Raw genomic sequence first — 20,072 nt, 5'->3', positions numbered from 1 at the left:
GACGGGGAGGAATCTGTGCAGGGACGCATAGCTGGGCCACGGCAAAGCCACGGCTTGAATCCAGGATTCACAGGATTCTGGGCTCTCGTGGCCGTGTGGACGGTACCACCTCCACTCCGGAGGCCTTGGTGCACCTGCCTGCTTCACGTGCTCTGCACCGTACCTCTGCCGCAGCCCCGTGTTGTTGTTTATGTGCTTATCCTCATTTTCCAGATGGGGACAGCGAGGCTCAGAGAGGTACAGTGACTTTTCCAGGGCCACACAGCCCCAGTGCAGTAGAGACAGGATTCATGTCCAGGAACTATCCTCTGCTTCCCAAGGGCTGTCCCGCTGCTCACATGGCGTGTTCCCTGCGCCCTGCCCACACGGAGCATCTGCCGACTCCCACAGACCAGGCCGTAAGCCCTAGTTCTGTCTCTCCCTGGTTGCGTGACCTGGGCAGGCCCCTGAGCCTTCTCACCTACAGCATCTTGACAGGCCAGGCGTGACCCCTGGGGAGCCAGCAGACCCGCTGAACGGAGGGGGGCATCTCACGTTAGGTGACGAGCTGGCCCTGGTGCCTGGCACACAGTAGGTACCTGACCGTCCCCAGAAAGGGACAGGGAGCAAAAAAATGGGCGCTCCCTCCTGCCTGTGAACCTCTGCCACTGAACAGGGGTCAGGGAAGGGGCTGGCGGCGACAGGGGGCCCATCCCACCCACCTTTTCTCCTGCACCTCCTGTATATTCTCGATACCGATGGCGCTGCTGCGGCGAGAGCCAAACGGGCCTGACTTCTTCCTCGTGGGGCTCTTCCCGGGGACGATCAGTGACTGCAGGGAAAGGCCCCGACTCAGTGCCCACCTGCCCTGGGAGAGCCATTATCCCCCACATGCCACCTGGGGCCCTGCTGCCCCAGGCTCTGAGGCAGAGGCGGTGAACAAGGAAGAATGAGAGGAATCCCCATCACCTAAGAGAGCCCTTCACGTTAGCACAGAGGGAAGCAGGCCCGGGGAGGCCGAGGGCACCCGAGATCGCCCGGCAGGGCAGCGCCTGGAGTTTCAGGCCAGGCCCACTCCTCAGAATGGCTACTGGCCCTCTGCCCCTCAGGAGCATCATGGGACCTGAAGCCTCAGGGCAGCGGGGAGAGAGTGGATGTGGCCCCTGCCCTACCCCGGAATCTCCAAACCGGCTGGGGGAGATCAGGCCCAGCAGTTGAAAGATACCTTCCCTCCCCCGGTTTCTAGCCACACTAGGGTGGGATGCCCCAGGCACCAGAAGCAGGCCCCAGCTTCTTGGGGGAGGCAGGAGGGTGGACCCCGGGGAGGCAGGGAGGGGCAGGAAACCCCCAGCCAGTTCACCGTGCGGAGGGGGAATCAGGGCAGAGGAGAGGGATGGCGTTCCATGCAGAACGGGCGATATTGGGGGACGCATGGCTGGGCACGGGTCTTTGGGTACCAGATTCTGGCAGGGACTGGGTCAGGGTCCCCAGGGCCAGGGCAGGGCCAGAAGCCCCTGGCGGGGGGGCGCTGGCTCTGACACAGGTACCAGGCCCCAAAGCAGGTGCTGAGTGCCATCAGAGCGGCTGGCACTCCATCCTGCACACAGCCCCGGGCCCAGCCCGGGGAGGGGGGGGGGGCAACGTCCCCAATATGGCCTCCGTCCTGAGAGCGAGCAGAGAACAGCACGTGCAGGCAGCCTCCAGAGCCGGCGGCCCCGCGGACGACAACCTCTTCCACCGTTCCTATGCCTATGGCACTGCCCCGGCGTCCAAATCTACTCGCGCTTTTCCCAGGAATAAGCAATGACTGGCAAGCAGCAGAGGGCAGGGGCAGAGAGAGACAGACAGACAGACATGAGGGGAGACAGAGAGAGATGGAGATGGGGTCGACAGAGAGAGACACAGCCAGGAAGGGGCAGCACAGTGGACGGAGGAAAGAGATTGGCCAATAGACAGAAACACGGATCGGGACGCGTTGGGGGGCACACGGAGGTCACAGAGTGAAAGACAGACCGAGAGACAGAGATGGGAAGAACGGGAGGCAGAAAGGAGGAAGCAGGGAGAGAAAAGTGTGGGGGAAGAGGAAGCAGAGGACAAAGGTATCAGTGGGGGCACAGGGGGAAAGAGAGAGAAGGGAAAGTGCAGACGGCAGAAGGAAAAGGAAACAGCAGGAGAGAAGAGAGTTGTACAAAAACAAAAACAGAAATGGGTCTGGTTACTGCTATGGTGGGTGCTGCCGGCCTGGCCCGGCCCCGGGGCCCCTTCTACAGCACCCACAGGAGGCTAGGCCACGCGGCGGGAAGGGAGGGGGTGGGCCTGCTTCTCCAGTGACAGTGGGCTTGGTGACCGCAGGACAGCCGAGGTCCTGCCTTGCTCCCCGGGCCGGGCCAGACCAAGGGGCAGGGGTGGCTGGGGTGTGGGGGGGGACCTCCTGCCATGTGACGCAGCCTTACAGCACTGAGCACAGGGCTTGGCATGCAGCATATAGTCAATAAAGGACAGAAGGAAGGATGGACAGATAGATGGATGGAAGAAAGATGGACAGATGGGGAGGAGCAGAATTGTGAGTGCAATGCCAGGAGTGGCCACTAGGCGGCGGAAAGCCGATGGGCCCACAGCTGAAGGCCTTACCCACCCTGTGCGCCCAGCACACCCCCTCCGTGTTAGCAGCAGAATCCCACAGAGGCTGGCAGACAGGAAGTAATCACACAGCAGGTGCTCACACAGAAGCCCAGTTCCTGACACACAACAGGGAGCCACAACCACAGAGGCCCTGACACACAGTAGGTGCTCACACAGCGGCCTAGGGCCAGGGACACAGAAGTAGATGATCACAGAATAGATGCTCACACCACAGCTCACTTCTTGGCACAGAGAGAAGGTTCACCGATATCCAGGGCTTAGCACATATTGTGTGCTCAGGCAGGAGTTTATCTCCTGACATACGGTGGGTTCTCACAGGATAACCCAGGGCTGGGCATACAGTAGATACTTACAGAGTTGATGCCCGCACAGCAGCCCGGGACCTGACACACAGTAGGTGCTCACGGAAACTCAGGGAAGGCCCACGGGAGATGCTCACACAGTACATGTCCACACAGCAACCCAGGTCCTGACACAGTAGGTGCTCACACAGCAGCCCAAGTCCCGACACACAGGAGGAGCCCACCAGCATCTCAGAGCCAGGCACACAGCAGGTGCTCACACAGAAATCCAGTTCCTGACATACAGTGCGTGCCCACAGCCTGACACACAGGAGGTGCTCCCGGCAACACAAGGCTTGACATTAGGTGCCCACAAAGCAGCCCGATTCCCAGCACATGATAGACAGTAGGTGCTCAATAAGGAGTGTCAGAGAGAGATAGCCCCAGAGCTGAGCCGCAGAAAGTCACCTGAATAAGGGGCCGGGGCGGGGGAGGGGAAGCTGCAGGCTCTCAGCACCCCAAGGTCGTGGCCTGGACATTGGACCCCAATGGAGAGCAGTGGCCAGACAGAGTCTAGAACCCAGGCTGGCCACAAATGCCAGGGCAATGGGAGGAGGCGGGGCTGGGCCTCGGAGGCGGGGGGAAGCTGAGGGCTGCTGGGGGTGGCACTCACTATTCCGGCTGCCTTGGCCAGGTCAGGGTTGTTGGGGGCAAAGCTCCCGCTGTGGCTGGTGGACACGCTGTTGGGCTTCTTGTTGCTTAGTCCCATGGCATCCATGGACTGGCTGCGGCTCCGGATGACCCGCTGTGAAGGTGGGGTAGGAGCGGAGGTGGCACAAGCTTCATGAGGTCCCACCCACCCATGGCACCCAGGAGCCCAGACATCTGGGCCCTCCCCACCAATGCTACTCCAGGTAACCTCCGGAAATCCCTGCCCGTGAGGCCCCGGGAGGGTAAGTCCACATGGTGCCTAAGGGTAGTTTGGGCCTTGGCTTTGCTGGGGGACATCAGGCAAGCCACATCACCTCTCTGAGCCTCCTGGGACTCCCATGTGGCTGTTGAAAGGACTGCATTAGATGCTGGGGTGTGAGCCAGAGCGTGCACAGAGAGCCCTCCAGAAACCTCAGTTTCTTGTTTTTAGGGTCCTTTAGGGCTGTCTCTCCTTGCTTTTCTTTCCTCCTTCTCTCCTTTTCTTCCTTGCTTTTTTCAGCCAATCTACACTGGATGTTTCCTACAGGGCCAGGCACCTACCTTTCATTCTCTCACTCAGTGCACCCTACCAGGTGGGCATTATCATGGCCATTTTACAAATGAGATGAGCCTGACCCAGATGCCAAATCACATGCCTTTCACTGTGGGCTCTACTGCCTCTAAGGAATTCTTTGACCTTATCCAGCACCTACTAGATTTGAGACCATGGGAGCCCTCCCTCAAGAGACCCCAGACCCATGTTCACCCCACCCATTCCCTGTCTCCAGCGGGCAGAGGTGGGGCTCTCCTCAGGTCCCTTTCTCAAAGTCTGTTCGCCTAAGTGCAGGGCAGGCCGGGGCAGCCCGGCCAATCTCCTCATGCAAACCCATGTCTCCAGCTTTGCTGCCTGCCCCGGAGTGATGGTGAGGCCCAACTGGCCTGGCTGGGCACCTGGAGGATGGGCAGCCCCCCTTCTGGGAGTGGAAAAGATGGCAAAGAAACCACAGCCTGGGGACCTGCAGCTTGGGAGAGTCCAGGCCCTCTGGGGGAAAGAGGGACTCCCTCCTCCTCTGTCTCTCACTTTGGACAGCAGCTGCTGAGGTAGGTGGTCAGGGTTTTGCGTTTGAACTTACATTGCACTAGTCTAACTGCTTTATAAATAATTCTCAACAGCTGTATGAGCTGTACAGGTAACTGTATGCAGTTCTATCTACTGCCATTGCCCTACCCAGTAGATAGAGAAACTGAGGCTCAGGGGTGCCTGGCTGGCTCAGTCGGAAGAGCATGTGACTCTTGATCCTCGGGGTCATGGGTTTGAGCCCCACGTTGAGGGTAGCGGGTACTTAAACAAATACAACTTTAAAAAAAGAAAAGAAAGAAACTGAGGCTCAGAGGATGCTCAAGCCGGTAAGGGACCCAGAGGGTCTGTGCTCTTAACTCGAAGATAATCCAGAGCAGCCAGGGCAGGTCACACAGGCCTAAGGTCACACAGGCCAGGTCCCTCTCCTACGGCCACCCGGTTCACATCTCAGACTTGTGTTTCTCTCCCTCAGTGAGGACAGAGACCTCCTCTCTTCTCTGCCTGCTGACGCGGTAGCCACCACCGGAGGCACCAGAGGCACTGGTTGCCGCTCCGAGGGCGCGAACCTTCGCTGAACTCCCAGGTAGACTCCACCCCCAAGCCTAGGCCCCGCCTCCAACCATCAACTCCTCCCAAGTCAGGGCCCCACCCTAAAGCCTAGGTCACCCAGACTCTCCCCCCAGGTGCCTGCCGTCTCGCTCCTAGCCCCGCTCACGTCTGAGAACCCCGCCCCCAGACCCCACCCCGAGCCCCGCCCCCACCGACTCCACCCCCAGCGCAAGCCGCCTCCAGCCGCCCCTCCAGGCCTGGTCCACAGCCCCGCGCCCGTCCCGGCCCCGGCCAGGTCCCCGCTTCTCCGCCCCAGGCAGACCCTGGCCCTTCACCTTAAAAGACTCGAAGAATCCGCCGCCCCCGCCGCCATTCTCCATCTTGTCCTCGTCACCGCCCAGGCCCATCATGGACTGGCTGTGGATGTGCAGTTCCTCATAGAGCGTCTCCAGGAGGGCGGCCCGTGTCCGCTCCTGTGGGCCAGGCCGAGGCCATCAGGAGAGACCCCAGTGATCGGCCCTTGGGTCTACAGTTGAAATCCTGTCCACCTTCTCAGAGGCAGCAGGGAGTGGGCCTGGGCCCCGGGCCCCGGGCGCCCACGCTGGCTTCCCCTGGGTCCCCCCGCAGCTGCAGCAGCGCTCGGGGCTGCGCATGCCCCAACCACGGTTTGCCCCTGCCCCCACCGTGTCCCCTGTGCCAGCCTGCGCGTCTGCGAGCACCTCCTGGGACATTCCTCACATCCCGCTAGAAACGCCCCAGCTCCTCTCCCCGGACCAGAGCCCTGCTCCCCCCACATCCACCCCCACCCCAGACAGCTCTCCCTGAAGCCGAGGTCTGAACCAGGCATTTCCCTCCCTGGAGGCAGGGCTGCAATGCCAGGTTGCAGGCTGGGTTCAGCCCAACAGCCGGTCCTCACCTCCAGCTTGGCAAACTTCTCTGCCTTGTAGCAGGCATACTCAGCATTGATGAGCTTTGTCAGCAAGAACTCCTGGAACTCAGGCCCCTGGGGGCCCCCAGCGTGGAGAGGAGAGAAGGGGCTCAGATGAACACAGAGACAAGGGGCTGCAGTTCCGGAGCCACGCCCTCCTGGGGCCCTGGGGCCCCCCTCTTCTCTCTCAGGAGGGCGCCTCCCTGGCCTCAGCCCCCCAGCCTAGGTACCTGTGAAGGCCCCCTAGGCCCTTCATGGTTACCCACCCCTTGGGAGAGCAGACCTCACAGATGCAAGGGGCTGGTGGGGTCTCCTACCGCCTCAGTCTGGGGGAGAAGTGCGGGGACTGAAGCCAAGGCTCGGGGTGCGGCCATTCTGAGAGGTGAGAGCAATGTGTGCCCCCTTCCCAAACATTTAGAGAAAGAAGACTGTGATTGTCAAAAAGATAATAGAAGTTAGGGAAGGCCACAGAGCCTTCTATGAGAAATCGAAAACAATGATGCAGATTGTTCCCTGGCTCTGTAAATAAAGATCACAGCTTGTATCAATGTGAATGAGAAGCCAGGCCCCGGTGACACGGTTAGGGGAGCCCAGCTGCCCTGGCACGCAGTGGGGCCTCAGGACCTCTTACGGCAGACTGTGCGCGCCCCTTGGCCGCCACCCGTTTCGTCCTGCTCTGTCCATGACTGGGGCTGGGGGCTGCCCCTCACCTTCCTGAACACAGCAGGGTCCGGGAGGGGGGGCCCAAAGAAGGGCACGTCGTCTCTAGCGGTGACAGAGACCTGGAAGGGAGAGCAGCAGTCCCTGTGGGGTCCCCACCCCAGCCAGAGACCCCGAATTCATCCCTGGCCTGCCCCCTGCCGGGGAAGGTTCAGTGACTGCAGACGGGCTGAGCGAACCCCAGCATTTCAGCTCCTCCATCCTTGGTCCTGAATTTGAATGGTGAGAAGGGGTAGAGGCTCTCAGAGGTCAGGGAGGATAGTGAAGGCCTAGGAGGCTAAAGGGTGGAGAAGGGCAACCAGCTCCTTTGAGGCGGGAGAACTGGGGGAGCAGAGAGGGTGGGATGGGAATCCTCCATTAACAGAGTGGGGGTGGGGGGGTGGCGCTCAGAGCCCTCTGGACAGTCCCCTTATTTACAGGTGGGAAGACTGAGGCTCTGAGAGATCTCAGAGTGACTCAGGGAGGGGCTGGGGCTAATACCCTGGGAAGCTCCGCGATCACCCACCTTGTAGAGCGGGCCCTCGGGCCCCCCGCCCTCGGCCTGCACCACCACATAGGCGTGCAGGAAGTTGGATGCGATCATGTCGGGCACAAAGGGTGTGTTCTCATCCTGGAAGACCACAGCGACAATGTCGTTCCCGATGTGCCGTTTCCGCTGCAACTGAGCACAGGGCCACAGGCCTTCACAACCTGGCCGGAGAGGGGCTCCCCGGGCACAGGGGAGGGTGCCCGCAGGAGTGTGGGAGGCCTTAGGGTAGGCAGAAGGGCACGTCTGAGGATTTGCTTCCCCTCAAAACAAGGTCATGAGAAACTTGTTTTAAAATCATTTTAGTTTTCTTGGAATCCCATGACAGATGGGGAAACTGAGGCCAAGAGAGCTGTGACTTGCAAGGCCCTGCGGTGAGTTAGAGGACTCAACCAAGCTCAGGACTCCTGGTTCCCAGGCTCTACCTCCCAGCCCCTCTCCTGTCTAAATGCCCCCACACATGGCCCCTCGTGGACAAACAGGTTCCGCTCAGCGTGCATTCATGTTGCTGAAATGAACAGAGGATCCTCTTTAGAAGAAAATTAAAAGACACTAAAAACAAATATTTCCATTTTCTCACATTACCCTTTTGTCCCCCCGGGGTGGGGGCACGGGGTAAGGTAGACAGCCCTGCAGGAAGCTTAGGACAGGCGACAAATTTCTGAATTCAGCTCCCAGAATATCCCCCCCACTTCCTCGCTTCCAGGCCTCTGCAGAAGGTGGAAGCCATTCTCTCCACCTGGAACATTCCCCCTCCTTCTCCCAGCAACTTTGCAGCCTAAAAATCACTCTGTCTTGACAGCTTTTCTTGACACCCACCTCCACCATGTTGAAGTGCCCCCATGTCACCCCAGGATGCCCCTCCCTCCCTGTAAAAAAACGAATTCGCATTTATGGAGCTCTTGTACCAGAGGCTGTTCCAGCCACTCTAGATGCGTTCCGTCTTACGCTCAGCTAGAGGTAGGTGCCATTATCATCCCCGTTTCATGGACGTGGAAACTGAGGCTTTCCCGACTCTGCGGCAGCTTGTCACCCTGCCCCAACTAGAGCCCACGAGTTGGAACAATGGACCATTTCCATCACTATACCCAGGGCCCCCTGAACCTGGGGTGGCGAACACTGGACAGACAGGCAGATGGGAGGGACGGGAGGACAGGTGGGAAGCAGGTTGGGGGGGTGCCCAGGCTACCTGCTGGGCGTCCCCTTCTGTGTAGGGCAGCTTGGTGGACACGTGAAACATGATCTCCTTGTTGCGGAAGTTGCAGTACACAGACTCGGTCCCCGTCTGCCCGTGGGTCACGTCCAGGCCTCCTCGGAACCTGCCCCACCCCCCCCAGGCCATGGCTCAGTCTCCAGCCCCAGCCAGGCCTCTGTGGGGCCAGGCCAGGGGCTCCCTCCCTGCCCGAGGGCACGGGTCCAATGAATCGATGCTTGTCCCACCTAATGCTCACCCTTTAAAGTCCTGCAGTTTGACCTTCTGGCCGAGAAAGTCAAGAAACTCCACGAAGGCAGGGCTCTCCTCATTGGTGCTGAAGAGCTCTTCCTCGGAGGTCTGGGGACACACGGAGGACAGAGGTCACCGAGCTGGTGCTGCTGAGCAGCTGCTGTCCCTCCCCACACTCACACCCAGAGAAGGCTGGGAGCCTCCCCGCCCGCCCCACCCAGGTCCTGGGAAACAGAAACAGAGTCCCTCCCCCAACTCATACTCAGAGAAGGCTGGGAGCCTCCCGCACCCCCACCCCAGGTCCTGGGAAACAGAGTCCCTGGGCAGGTGCTCTGGGTGGCAGCGGACCCGTAGCCCGGCGGGTCAGAGAGCAGGGAGGAGGAGGTGAGCGCACCTGCCCAAGCTTCTGATAAATGACTCCAAACTTGAAGTTATTGCTGATAACATGCTCATCAAAGGTGACAATGAGGCGGGAAGCCTGGGGGGAGAGGGTGACGGTGAAACAGGCCGCTTTTTCCAGTTGCCATTTATTGCTCTTACTCTGTGCCAAGTGCTGTGCCAGGCTGTCTACCTGCGTCGCCTCATTCAGCCTTTAGGACAAGCCCGCGAGGGAGGCAGTGCTGCTGTCCCCATTTCCCAAATGAAGAAACCAAGGTTCAGAGAGCTCAAGTAACTTGTAACTTGCCTAAGGTCTGCTGCTCGCAAGCGGCAGCGCTGGGACTTGAACTCATGTCCAAAGGGTAAGCTCACTGCTCCTGAGTCTTGCCCACAGGCCCCTGCCTTATTCCATTCTGTAACACCCGACCCATTCCGTTTTTCCTCTGTAAATCCACAGTATCGTTCTAGAATGAGCCAAGTCCCACCCACTTGTGTGGAGCCTTAAGAAGTAACTCCCTCCCTCACCTTGGGCCTCAGCTTCCTCTTTTGTACCCGAGAGGTAGCATCTGATTTCTGAGGCCCCTTCCTTTGGGGGACCTTTCCTGGACCACACCACCCCTCTCCCTCACTCCAGAATTCAGTCAGAGTCACAAGAGCTTGCATGTCTTTCGGGGCCACCTTTTCCAGGAAGCACCCCGACTCACTGAAGACAAGCCCAATCCCTTCCCCTCAGGGTCACAGTGCCTCAAACCCAGCACGAGAGCCAGCAGCGCGGCTGCTGTCTGTGGGGCAGCACTTACAGAGGTGCCTGTGTTATTCCCCTCCCCTGGTCCCCTCGGGTCAGAAGGCAAGGCCAGTGGAGTCCCCTGGCGCAGGAACACTGGTCCCCAAATGGCACCGAGAGCTCCCAGGAGTAAGGCTTGCCTACGAGGCGGACAATGCCAAGTTTGAAGGCAGGCCTCCTTTATCTGCTGTGCATCTCCAGGTAAGACACAGAACAGCTCTGGGCCTCTGCTTCCTCTTCTGCAAACTGTACACTTTGCACGGTTGTTGTCGGGGTTAAATGGGAGAACTTAGGGGAGACACCTGGCCCACAACAGGTGCCCAATAAACGCTCAGTTCCCTAGTTCCCTACCCACCCCAGTGAGCAGGGCCCAGATGCTGCCATACCTTGGGGTAGAGCACAGGGTAGAATCGATCCACATTCACATCTTCACACACCAGCTGCAGGAAGAGAGAAGGGAGGGGCTGAGGGTGGGGCCTCGGGGCCTCCCTGGCCACTAGCCACGGGCCACACCGGCTGGAGAGGACAGCAGCAGAAACGAGAAGAACAACGGAGTTTGCAGCAGGACTCGGGGCTCACTGTTGCTCAGAATGGGGTCCTCTGTATCTGAAGGTGCTCTCAAGTGACCCCGAAGTACCTGGGCAGGGGACAGGAGCCCGGCAGCATGCCAGCGTCATGGGGCACATGAGAGGTGGGGCCTGGGAGACAGGGCTGCAGCACGCGGGGCTGGGACGTGGGGCTAAAGATGGCAGTGCGCCAGCGGTGTGCCCACCTCGGGTGCCCAAAGAGGCCTCACCTTTGCCATCTGAACCACATTGGGGAACTCAGTGAGGCAGGAGATGGGGATGACATCATGGTGTGTCCGGCACTTGGTCCTGGGAGGAGAAAACCCACGCTCAGGGGCGAGGCAGCAGGAAAGAGAGATGGAAGACCCTCCACACAAAATAAGGGCGGAGGGGACACACCCTGGGGAGCACCAGAGCTGACTGACGGTGCCAGGCCTGGTTGGGGTGCTAACGTGCTGAGCAGCCTCAGGCAATTCCCTGCCCTCTCTGGGCCTTGCTTAGAAGAGTGGGCTTTTAGACAAGACCTCAGCCCCCGCTGCTGTCACAGGGCCCCTCACCCCACCCTCACCTGAGCAGCAGCCGCAGGTGCTCCTGGTCCCCGATGACCTCGTACTTGAGTGAAAACACAAGGTGGCCCAGGGCAGTGTCCAGTGAGTAGTAATTGAAATGCTCCTGTGGTGGGAGGTGGGGGCCGGAGAGAGGGCAGAGTTGAGCTTGGGGCTTCCAGAAACCAGACCAGAGAGCCAGCTCACTCCCAGATGGGGGGCCTCCCCCAAGCAGCCGGTGTCATGGCTGAAGGCAGGCTCTGCATCAGGCAAACTTGCATTCAAATCCCCCTTTGCCACTTGCCAGCTGGGGAGCCTGAGAAGGTCACCTCACCTATCTGTGCCTCAGTTTCCCGCTCTGTAAAACGGGAGGCCAACTACCTAGTGGGACGGTGGCAGGGACTGAAGGAGATAAACAGTCCAGCATAGAGTAGGTGTTCAATGAATGTAAGTTACTTTGGCTGTCGGGGCCCTCATCAAAGTCAGGATCACATCTCTACCTGCTTCTCTGTCTTCCAGCCCTTGCCCTTCTCAGAGCTGGGCATGCAGTAGGTGCTCAATAAAAATATTCTGATTGATTGCTCAATTTGTGGCTCTCTGGCCCCTGAAGCCAGGGCCCGTGAGAAACAGGAAGTGAAACATCTCAGGAACACACTGGGTGGCTCACTGGACAGGTTCCCACCCTCCTGCCTCACCTGGAGAACCCATAGGGTTGGGAAGAAATATTACAGAAGGCCTGAGGGGAAGCTGTGGCAGGAATGGTACCCCAGAGAGGAGCCCAGGGCTGGCACCTCCAGAGGGGGAAGTCCTCAAGTCAAGGGCAGGCCAGGAGTGCCGGGATACTCCACCCCGCCCGGCCCTGGGCTCCCCCTGCTGGCCCTGGCCCCGGAGCCACACCCTAGGAGTCATCCTGGAAGTCAGTCCTGTTGAAACGTGAACACCTGTGCTCAGAGGGCAGGGTGAGAAGGGGACATGGGCAGGGATGTGCCCCACAAATCCACAGCTCGGGGATAGTGTGAGTGGGCCTGAAGCTGAGAGCCCCCCTCAGCCCTGCCTGGGGACAGAGTGGCGGAAACCCCCAGATGCTTGGCACCATCCGCAGAGAGGGAGCGCCAGGCGCTTGGCAAAGAGGGCTACACTCTCGAGTCCTCTGAGCCAGGACCATGAACCCTCTTGGCATGTCTTAATGGAAGGTCAGCCGGAGCTAGGTCCAATTCCTGGCTCAGTAATTGTGTGACCTTGACCTAGACACTTTACCTCAATGAGCCTCAGTTTCCTCTTCTGTAAAAACTAGGGCAATCCTGATCTCGCAAATTATGAGAATGTCTTAACAGCTAAATTAAGTGCTTACTACGTGCCTGGCTTGGTTCTCTATGCTTTACATGTATTTTTATTATCCCCATTTTTACAGATGAGGAGACTGGCTCAGGAAGGTCAAATCACTTGCCCAAGGTCACACCATCAATAAATGGAAGAGCCAAGATACACTCCCACACCCCACTCCCCCACCTCGGCGGGACACGGACAGAGATATAGCACCTGGCCTGGGGCCTGGCACGTGCTAGATCCCAGCATGTGACCTTCCCTCCAGCTACCACAATCTCACCCCGTAACTCTTGCCTGGAGCACTGCAGGGTGACACTCTGATTGGATGTTACTGGGCAGGATCCTTGCTCTGGGGCTGGAGATGGGGCAGGGGTTTGTGCCAAGCCAGGTCAGGCCAGGACACTACACCAATCTCCCAGCCCTGACCTCACGCTACCTGAGGGCAGCAGGGGCCGGGTCAGTTTTCTTTGCTGCTGCCCTCCTGGTGCCTGGAACGGGGCTGGGCACACAGCTGGTGCTCATTCTTTCCTAACCTTGACTGAGCACTCACTTTTGGCTGGACACCATTCTAAATCCCTTACAAGCATCGTTCTCATTAAAGCTTTGCAGCATCCTCATGAGGTTGGGTGTCATCACCTTCTCTGTTTTTACAGATGAGGAAACAGAGGCACAGGGAGGGGAAGTGACTTGCCCGAAGTCCCCTGTAGCAAGCTACAGAGCCGGAATCCTGCCACAGTAGTCTCTGATGTTAACCACTATGTCATAACACTGCCGTTTTTGCGACAAAAGTTTGTTGAATGAAAGTGTAAATCCTCCTCAAATGTTTCCAGACGTGGGCCTCAGGGATGGCCACCCTGCCCCAGACCATGGCTCCCTCCTGGGCCCAGCCCCCAACACCGGCGGGCCACCCACCTTGCCAAGAAAGTGCTTCCGGTAGATGCGGGCTGTGGGGTTGCACTCGAGCTTCACTTTGGTCGTGGGTGACTGCAGCGGCTCCGTCTCTGGGATGCTGGTGATTTCGTGGTTGGTGCCTTCAATCCAGTAGCCCCCGAACTGGGGCAGCAGGATGAGGGGGAAAGGCCCTTCTCGCCCCAGAACCTGAAAGAGAACTCAGCTGAGAGCCACCCACACTGCACCCCACCAGGGCCCCAGGACACCGCCCAACTCAGACCCAGGGTCACTTCTGCCACGGCTAAGGAGCACTAGGGAGCAGCCCCGAGCCCATATGGACCCCAGGGCTTGCATCTACCCGCTCCAGCGCACTTGCTGCAGCCCTTCCCTCCTATTGCAGGCACAGGCCCGGGCCACATAGAACCCCATGTTCCAGTCTCCAAGAATGGGGACTTGGTTCTGGAAGGTGGAGCCGGGAGAATGACCTTGGTCAAGAGGATGAAATGTCCAGATTAAAAGTCTAAGGGTTCGCATGGACTCTAAAGACCGGGGCCAGTAAACTGAGGCCCCAGTGCCCATAGCGAGGCTCTGGTCAGGCTCCTGGCAGGGAAGAGGACCTGAGAGTCCAGACTCGGGGCGAAGAGGGGCTCAGGGGGTCGGGCCAGTTACCTCATGGACGCTCGGGTAGGGAATGTAGTCCTCCTCCGTCTACAAAACACAAGCAGGGCAGAGACCCAGCTGGGGGGGGGGGGGGCGGTCCTCACCCCTTACTTACTTCCAGCCTCCCCAGAATGCTCCGCTGCTCAGCCAGCCACCTGGGCCGGGAGTGCGGCTGGGGCTGTGTCATCTCCCCAGTGCTTACCAGGGGGTGACCCCATGAGGCTGGGGCTGAGGCAAGCTCAGCTCCTTGAGTGCTGCCAGTCTCCTCTGGGTCTCCTTCTGCCTGAGGAAAAGGAGGCTCACTGCCTCCCCAGAAGAAAGCTGGGGACCAGTGGTCCTCAGTGCATCAGAATGGCCTTGAGGGCTCCTTAGACACACACTGCCGTGCCCCATCCCCAGTTTCCTAGGGTCTGGGTGGGGCCCAGGGATTTACATTCTAACAAGCTCCCAGGTAATGCTCTTGCTGCTGTTCTGAGGAGCGCCCTTTGAGATCCCCTGCTCTGGACAGAGTATCAGCCATATGCTCACGAGCCCCCCTTCAACCCTCACCTTGAAGCCCTGGGTGCCCCCCGTCCCCCCTACCCCCAGGCCAGCTGCCAGTCTTCTTGGATTGTTGAGATCCCAAATCCACCACAGAACCATAAGCCTGTCTGGAGGGGGTGTGCAACTCCCAACCCAAGAAAATCCTGAGTCTAAACGAGGGCCTCCCTGCACCTCCCTCCATCCCCCGCCTCCTGTCAGTCTCCTCACAGTGGAGGCTGGGGGGCAACTAGGCCACTCCTCCCATTGCCTCCTCCCCCCCACCCCCACCCCCCGGCCCCGCTGCCTTCCAGGCAGAAGCCTCCTGGGTCCTGGGTTTGAGTCTTCCTGTAACTGCTGATCACGACTGGCAAGAGGGTCTCCCCAACCCCTCCAGGTGCCTAGGCCTCTGGAGAGGCTGCTCGGAAAATAGCAGAGGCAGCCGGCCACAGAAGGGAGGGGGGGCTGCGGCTCCGACCTACTTTGAGGGGTGGTGGGAAGGAGCATCGCTGTTCATCCATCCTGCTTCCCTGCAAAGAGAAGGGAACGTGCCCCGTTACACCCCGCCCCCCCATGCCTGTTGCCAGCTCATATGGGAGGCTCCTATCCCTTCCTGCGAAGGGGGAAGCCCAGCCGCGTGGGGTACTCCCAGTGCAGGGTGCTGGCCGGCTCAGTTACTCAGGTTTCTGCAGGGAGGGCTAGAGGCTCTGTGCGGGACAGTATGCCGCTGGGGCTGCGGGCAGGGGTGGGGGCGGGGGGGGCACACACTGATGTGTGAGTGTGGGCTGGAGGCCATTGCATCTACATAGATGTGTGATTTTTAAATTTATTTACACAGATGTGTGCTTTTGAGAGAGAGAAGGAAAAAAGGAGAGGGGGAGACAGAAAAACTACAAGACGCAGGCAGAGAAACAGGAAGGGGCAGAAGAGAGGGTCCGGATGGTGAACTGACACGGGGTGGGGGGGCTCCTGAGGTTTGTTCAAGTTGCCTCCCTACCCCCACCCACCTCCCAACATGTACCCATGCACCAGACAAAGGCCTGGGAAGACCAGGGCTGGGCGTGGAAGGTGGGCAGGGGTCAGGTCGAGGGGGTGGGGCACCTCCCCCTGCCTGTGGCACAGCCTCTGGTCACCCTGTGGCCTGGCACCTGTCCCTCCTCCCATTCTACATGGGCATCCTGTAGCGCCTGCGATGCCTCTCAGGGGGATGGGAAATGTGTGTGCATGTATGCAAGCATGTGGGTGTGTGGGTGGGGGTTGGGGTGTGTGTGTTTGGGTGTGTGTGGGTGTGCGCGAGTGCATGTGTGCATGCAGCATGAGTGTGTGTTTGTGGATGTGTGTGTGGGTGTGTGGGGGGGGGATGAGGCACTGAGCCCAGCCCTGCTGGGGACCCACACAGGAATGGGAGCAGGGGGGACATGAGTGGGGCCTGGGCCCTTGGGTCTGACAGGGAGTTAGCACAGCCAGTCCCAGTCCTCGACTCTGACCCCCACACCGATGGCTCTGGAAATGCACTGCCGCCATCTCCTCCCAGCACAGTCTGCCTAGGGCTCCTGGCCCGTCCTCAGAGAGGCTGTATGGCTGGAGATATAGCTAGGGCACCTCACCCCAGCCCACACCCCCACCTTGGCTCCCCGAAACGGGGGACACAGCCAACCTCACCTGCATCTTCTCAATCATGTCAAACAGATCTGTGCTCTGCAACAGAGATGGGGGAGGCCAGGTCAGTCCTCAGGTGGCCCAGCCCCCCCTGCTAAGCCCCCGAGGAGTCTCCACCCACCCCTGCCCTCCTGGTTCCCCCAACTCTGACCAACCACTGTGTGCCTGTCCAAGCGGCAAGAGGGAGTGGAAAGGGCACTGCAGAAGGGAGCTCCGTGCGGCTGACCAGCAGGCCTTGACCAACTGCTCAGTGAAGCCAGCCCAGGGCCCTCCCTAGGCAGCCCACCTCACTCGGTCCCCTTCCCAGAGTAAGGAGATTAGACAGATGTGACCCTCAGGGAGAGACACAACTCCCCCACATCACCCCAAGTTTGGCAGTGCCAGGGTCGGCCGAGAATCCCAGGTGCCAGCCCCAGAGATGAGACAGCTGGGGTCCTCAGGGGGGTCTGTGCTTCCATCCATCTCTCCTGGAAGAGGGTCCCCTGGCCCTGTAAGCAGTATGGGCTGGGGGCGCTGTCAGGGGAGACAGCACTGGGATGTCCCATTGGCCCAACAGCTGTGTGAGTCCGCAGGCCCCCCTCACCCCTCCCGCCCAGCCAGGCTCTCCCAGTGCCAGCCAGTGGCACACACAGGGTTAATCCGGGCATCGGCCGGCCGTGCTTGGCAGCTTCGGGCTCTCCAGCGCCAACTCCCTACAAGCCTTCCTGGAAGGCAGCATCCGTGCCTGCTGGTGGGGCTGGGGGTTGGGCCTGGGAAGCCCCCAGGGTCTCCAGGACAGCGCCCCTCCCCCAGCACTTCCAAGGCCTCAACTCATTTGGCTCCTGCGGCCCTGTGGGGGCACCGGCTGAGCTCACACACGTGCTAGGGGTTGTGCACCAGGAAAACACATTCTCTCTCTCGTTGAAACACACACAGCCTTGTACACCAATGTTTAAACACACTCTCCCTGTACCAACGAAAGCAAACACACATTAACACCCCCCCCCCCCCAAACCGAGGGGGTCTGTGCACACGATTCTGAGCTTCAGACCCACAGGCTAACAAATACACATGTCAGTGTCCTAAATTACACAAAGGCGCACGCACACAGACCCAGGTACCACAAAGCCACACACATAGATGCAAGCCCAGCCCTGTGCAAATGTGCATACCAGTAATTGAACACGGAGCTGCACAAACACCACGCTCACATCTGTGCGCCGGGAGACACAATAGCACAGGCTCGCAGACAGAGGCAGCTGTGTTCACAGAAACTTAGCCCCAGAGCCTCGCTCGCACACACAAGCTCACCTTTCCCCATCAGCCACACAGCCTGGTAACAGACATGACAGACCTGATGCCACAACAGTACGTGAGTTTTTTTAAGAAAGAAAAAACAAAGCACGCAGCAGCCATGGAAGTGGCTGATCAGCAAGGATGAGGGGCACAGGTCTGACCCTCACACATGCCCCCTCACATCCATGTGAGTGCACCCCACCCAGCTTACAGATCCTGGGACACAAACACCCCATGTGCACACTCGAAGGCCTGCCCACAGAGCCAAACCCCACACTGTAAATTGCACTACAAGAGACCAGAGGAGACCGACCTACGGTCACCTATGGCCACGGTCACCTCTGGACACACCCAACACTCGGAGCTCAGAAGAGCCAATTCCATAGGCAGCTACAGCAGACACCACTGTCGCACGCCTGCAGTCCAGGTAGACAAATCCGCCTGTTATCACCCTGTACGACAGCAATGTCGGCATCTATGCCTGGGTCACACAACCTCAGCCCGGCACAGTCCCAGCGTGACAGTGATGTGGGCGCATTAATGTCCTCCAGAGCACCCCATTCAGGGTGACCTAAGGGAACGATGGCCAGGAACAATGCCTCGGAAGTCACAGCCATATAAACACTGACACATGGTACTGTCACCCGGAGAGCACCCGCAGCAACAAGTGACACAGTTAACAGCCTCATAAGCGCAGCAGACACCCTGACACATGGAAGACTGTGGGCGAAGTGGCCCAGAGCACCAGGCAAAGTTACACCGCGACATTCAGACCCCTCCTAAAGGGGGCAGGGGGCGGTGAAGTGGTCCCTGAGACTAACAGACACACGGACTCTCGCACGCACAGTGCCACTTTGGCCCTGAGCCATGGTGTCACCACGGGCACTCTGATTCGGAGGGGCAGCTGCAGAAAGAGCCCAAGGCCCGGGACCCCAGGGCAGGGCTGCGCCCTGTGGCCGCTGTGGCCGGGTGTCAGCCCAGAAGCTAACACACCCTCCATGACGGAGCCTCGCACACCCGCCCCGGCTGGGGCAGAGCCTGCCCGGCTCCGGGAAGGTCGGGCTGAGCCGGCTCCGCGGACCCCCTCCGCCAGGCCGCCCTCGCTCTGGTCCTCACCTGCCAGCCGGCCCCAGCGGGCAGCGAGCCCCTCCGCGGACGGCCGGGGGGCGCCAGGGGCCGCGGCTGCGCCATCCCGAGCCTGGCCCGGCCCGGCCCCCGCCCCGGCGGCGCTTCGGCTGGCCCGGGCGGCTCCCGCCCGCGCGCGCCCCGGCCCGGGCCCCGCAGCGCCGAGCTCCGAGCTCCCCGCTCCGGGATCCCGGCGGCGCGCTGCCTGCGCTGGGCTCGCGGGACCGCCGGGCCCGGAGGGGGCGGGGCGCCAGGTACAGGCGTCGCGGGGGCGGGGCTTCTGAGATCCGGGGCGGGGACCTAGGAGCCCCCACCCCCACCCCGCCGCTCCCCCCTCCTTGCGGCCCGGCCCGCGGTCCTCAGACATTGCGCCTGCGCGCTCTCGCCGGCGCGCTGTAAGCTTTTTGGCGCGTGGGGCCCTAAGGAGACCCGAGGGTCTGCTCGGTGCGCCCCTTCTCCACCTTCTTTGTCTTCCCACACTCTGGGTGCCCTGCCTCAGGGCCTCAAGGACGGGGGATGGCTGTGAAGCCGGGCAGGAAGAAGAGACAGGGTTACTTCATAGACAGAAGACTTTCCTTGAGCACCTACCTAATGTTGGACTCTTAGCGAGGATGACCTCTCCCCACAATCCGGGAGGTACGAGTATCATCCCCATTTTACGGAATGGAAGACTGATTCCAAGAGGTGAAATATGTCCAGGTTCACAGAGCTAGGGAAGGGCAGAACTGGGAATCCAGGGAAAGGGCTGGAGCTGCTGTCCCCTCCCTCTTCATCTCCCCTCACCCCCTAATGCCTGACAGTGGCTGGCCTGTTCCCTTCCTTCCCCGGTTCCCATGCCCACACGGGATCCTAATAGCCCCTGATCCTAGGGGAGGGAGGGAACAGGGACTGACACTCCCCCGCCCCGTGGTACAGCATGCACTTCAGGACATGAGGGTTCCAGCACGGGCCTTGCCACAACTTGCTGAGTGGACTTGAGTGAGTCCCTGTCACCTCTGTAGGCTTCAGTCTCCCCATCTGTAAACTAGAAGGTGCTCAGAGTTCCCACCTCTGCAGGCCCTTCCAGCGGACCCTGCATTGTGTCTGCCACTGTACAGTGGGGGGCCAGGGCCTCGGCACCCCTTCCCCACACATACCGGGAAAGCAGCAATTGCTTCCTGAGCTGTGGCCAAGTCAACATGTGCTGCTTTGGACCCTGCAAGGGCAAGGCTGCCCCCCAGCTCAGTGCACAATCTCTTTCCAGCCTCCTGCAGGGCTGCCAACAGCTGCCCACCAGCCTCCATCTCCAGGCAAGAGCTCCTGGAAGGAAGGCACGGGACCTTTCTCTCCTCCAGACCTGGCCCTGGGTCAGGCTGGAGCCCCGGGAGCCGGCGGGAACTCTGGAGATGTGTGTTCCAGACACGGTGTGGCTTTGTTTTTAATAATTAACAGCAGCAAATATTGATTTACACAGGCACTTCCAGGCCTGAGCACTTCCGGGCACCCGTCGAAATGCAGCCAGAG

At 60.0% G+C, this 20,072-nt stretch overlaps 1 protein-coding gene across 18 annotated transcripts in view; it reads right to left on the bottom strand.

Moving 5' to 3' along the window:
• LOC120221385 (RAP1 GTPase activating protein) overlaps positions 1 to 20,072 on the bottom strand; it is a 64,255-nt gene that overhangs the window by 4,216 nt on the left and 39,967 nt on the right. For 4 of the 18 annotated variants that reach the window (XR_005525796.1, XR_005525799.1, XM_039218756.1 and 1 more), the window contains exons 1-18: positions 18,561 to 18,635; positions 16,173 to 16,208; positions 14,993 to 15,040; positions 14,001 to 14,039; positions 13,353 to 13,538; positions 11,138 to 11,241; positions 10,800 to 10,878; positions 10,390 to 10,443; positions 9,236 to 9,319; positions 8,849 to 8,949; positions 8,587 to 8,716; positions 7,377 to 7,532; positions 6,862 to 6,933; positions 6,140 to 6,226; positions 5,559 to 5,696; positions 3,577 to 3,708; positions 1,709 to 1,786; positions 702 to 811 (exon numbers count right to left, since the gene is read on the bottom strand). Coding sequence is in view for 9 of the 18 variants with exons in the window: in XM_039218756.1 (XP_039074687.1) it covers positions 702 to 811; positions 1,709 to 1,786; positions 3,577 to 3,708; positions 5,559 to 5,696; positions 6,140 to 6,226; positions 6,862 to 6,933; positions 7,377 to 7,532; positions 8,587 to 8,716; positions 8,849 to 8,949; positions 9,236 to 9,319; positions 10,390 to 10,443; positions 10,800 to 10,878; positions 11,138 to 11,241; positions 13,353 to 13,538; positions 14,001 to 14,039; positions 14,993 to 15,040; positions 16,173 to 16,208; positions 18,561 to 18,635 (1,709 nt within the window). In the remaining 9 variants the exon portion in view is untranslated. Of the gene's footprint in view, positions 1 to 701; positions 812 to 1,708; positions 1,787 to 3,576; positions 3,709 to 5,558; positions 5,697 to 6,139; positions 6,227 to 6,861; positions 6,934 to 7,376; positions 7,533 to 8,586; positions 8,717 to 8,848; positions 8,950 to 9,235; positions 9,320 to 10,389; positions 10,444 to 10,799; positions 10,879 to 11,137; positions 11,242 to 13,352; positions 13,539 to 14,000; positions 14,040 to 14,992; positions 15,041 to 16,172; positions 16,209 to 18,560; positions 18,636 to 20,072 lie in introns of those variants that run through there. The other 14 variants (XR_005525798.1, XR_005525800.1, XM_039218758.1 and 11 more) reach the window with 6 other exon arrangements.

This window comes from Hyaena hyaena, unplaced genomic scaffold (genome assembly GCF_003009895.1).
Source record: "Hyaena hyaena isolate Hyena2069 unplaced genomic scaffold, ASM300989v1 scaffold_780, whole genome shotgun sequence".
Taxonomy (NCBI): domain Eukaryota; kingdom Metazoa; phylum Chordata; class Mammalia; order Carnivora; family Hyaenidae; genus Hyaena; species Hyaena hyaena.
Note: the sequence above shows the minus strand (reverse complement) of the source record. Positions and strands in the feature narration are given on the sequence as shown.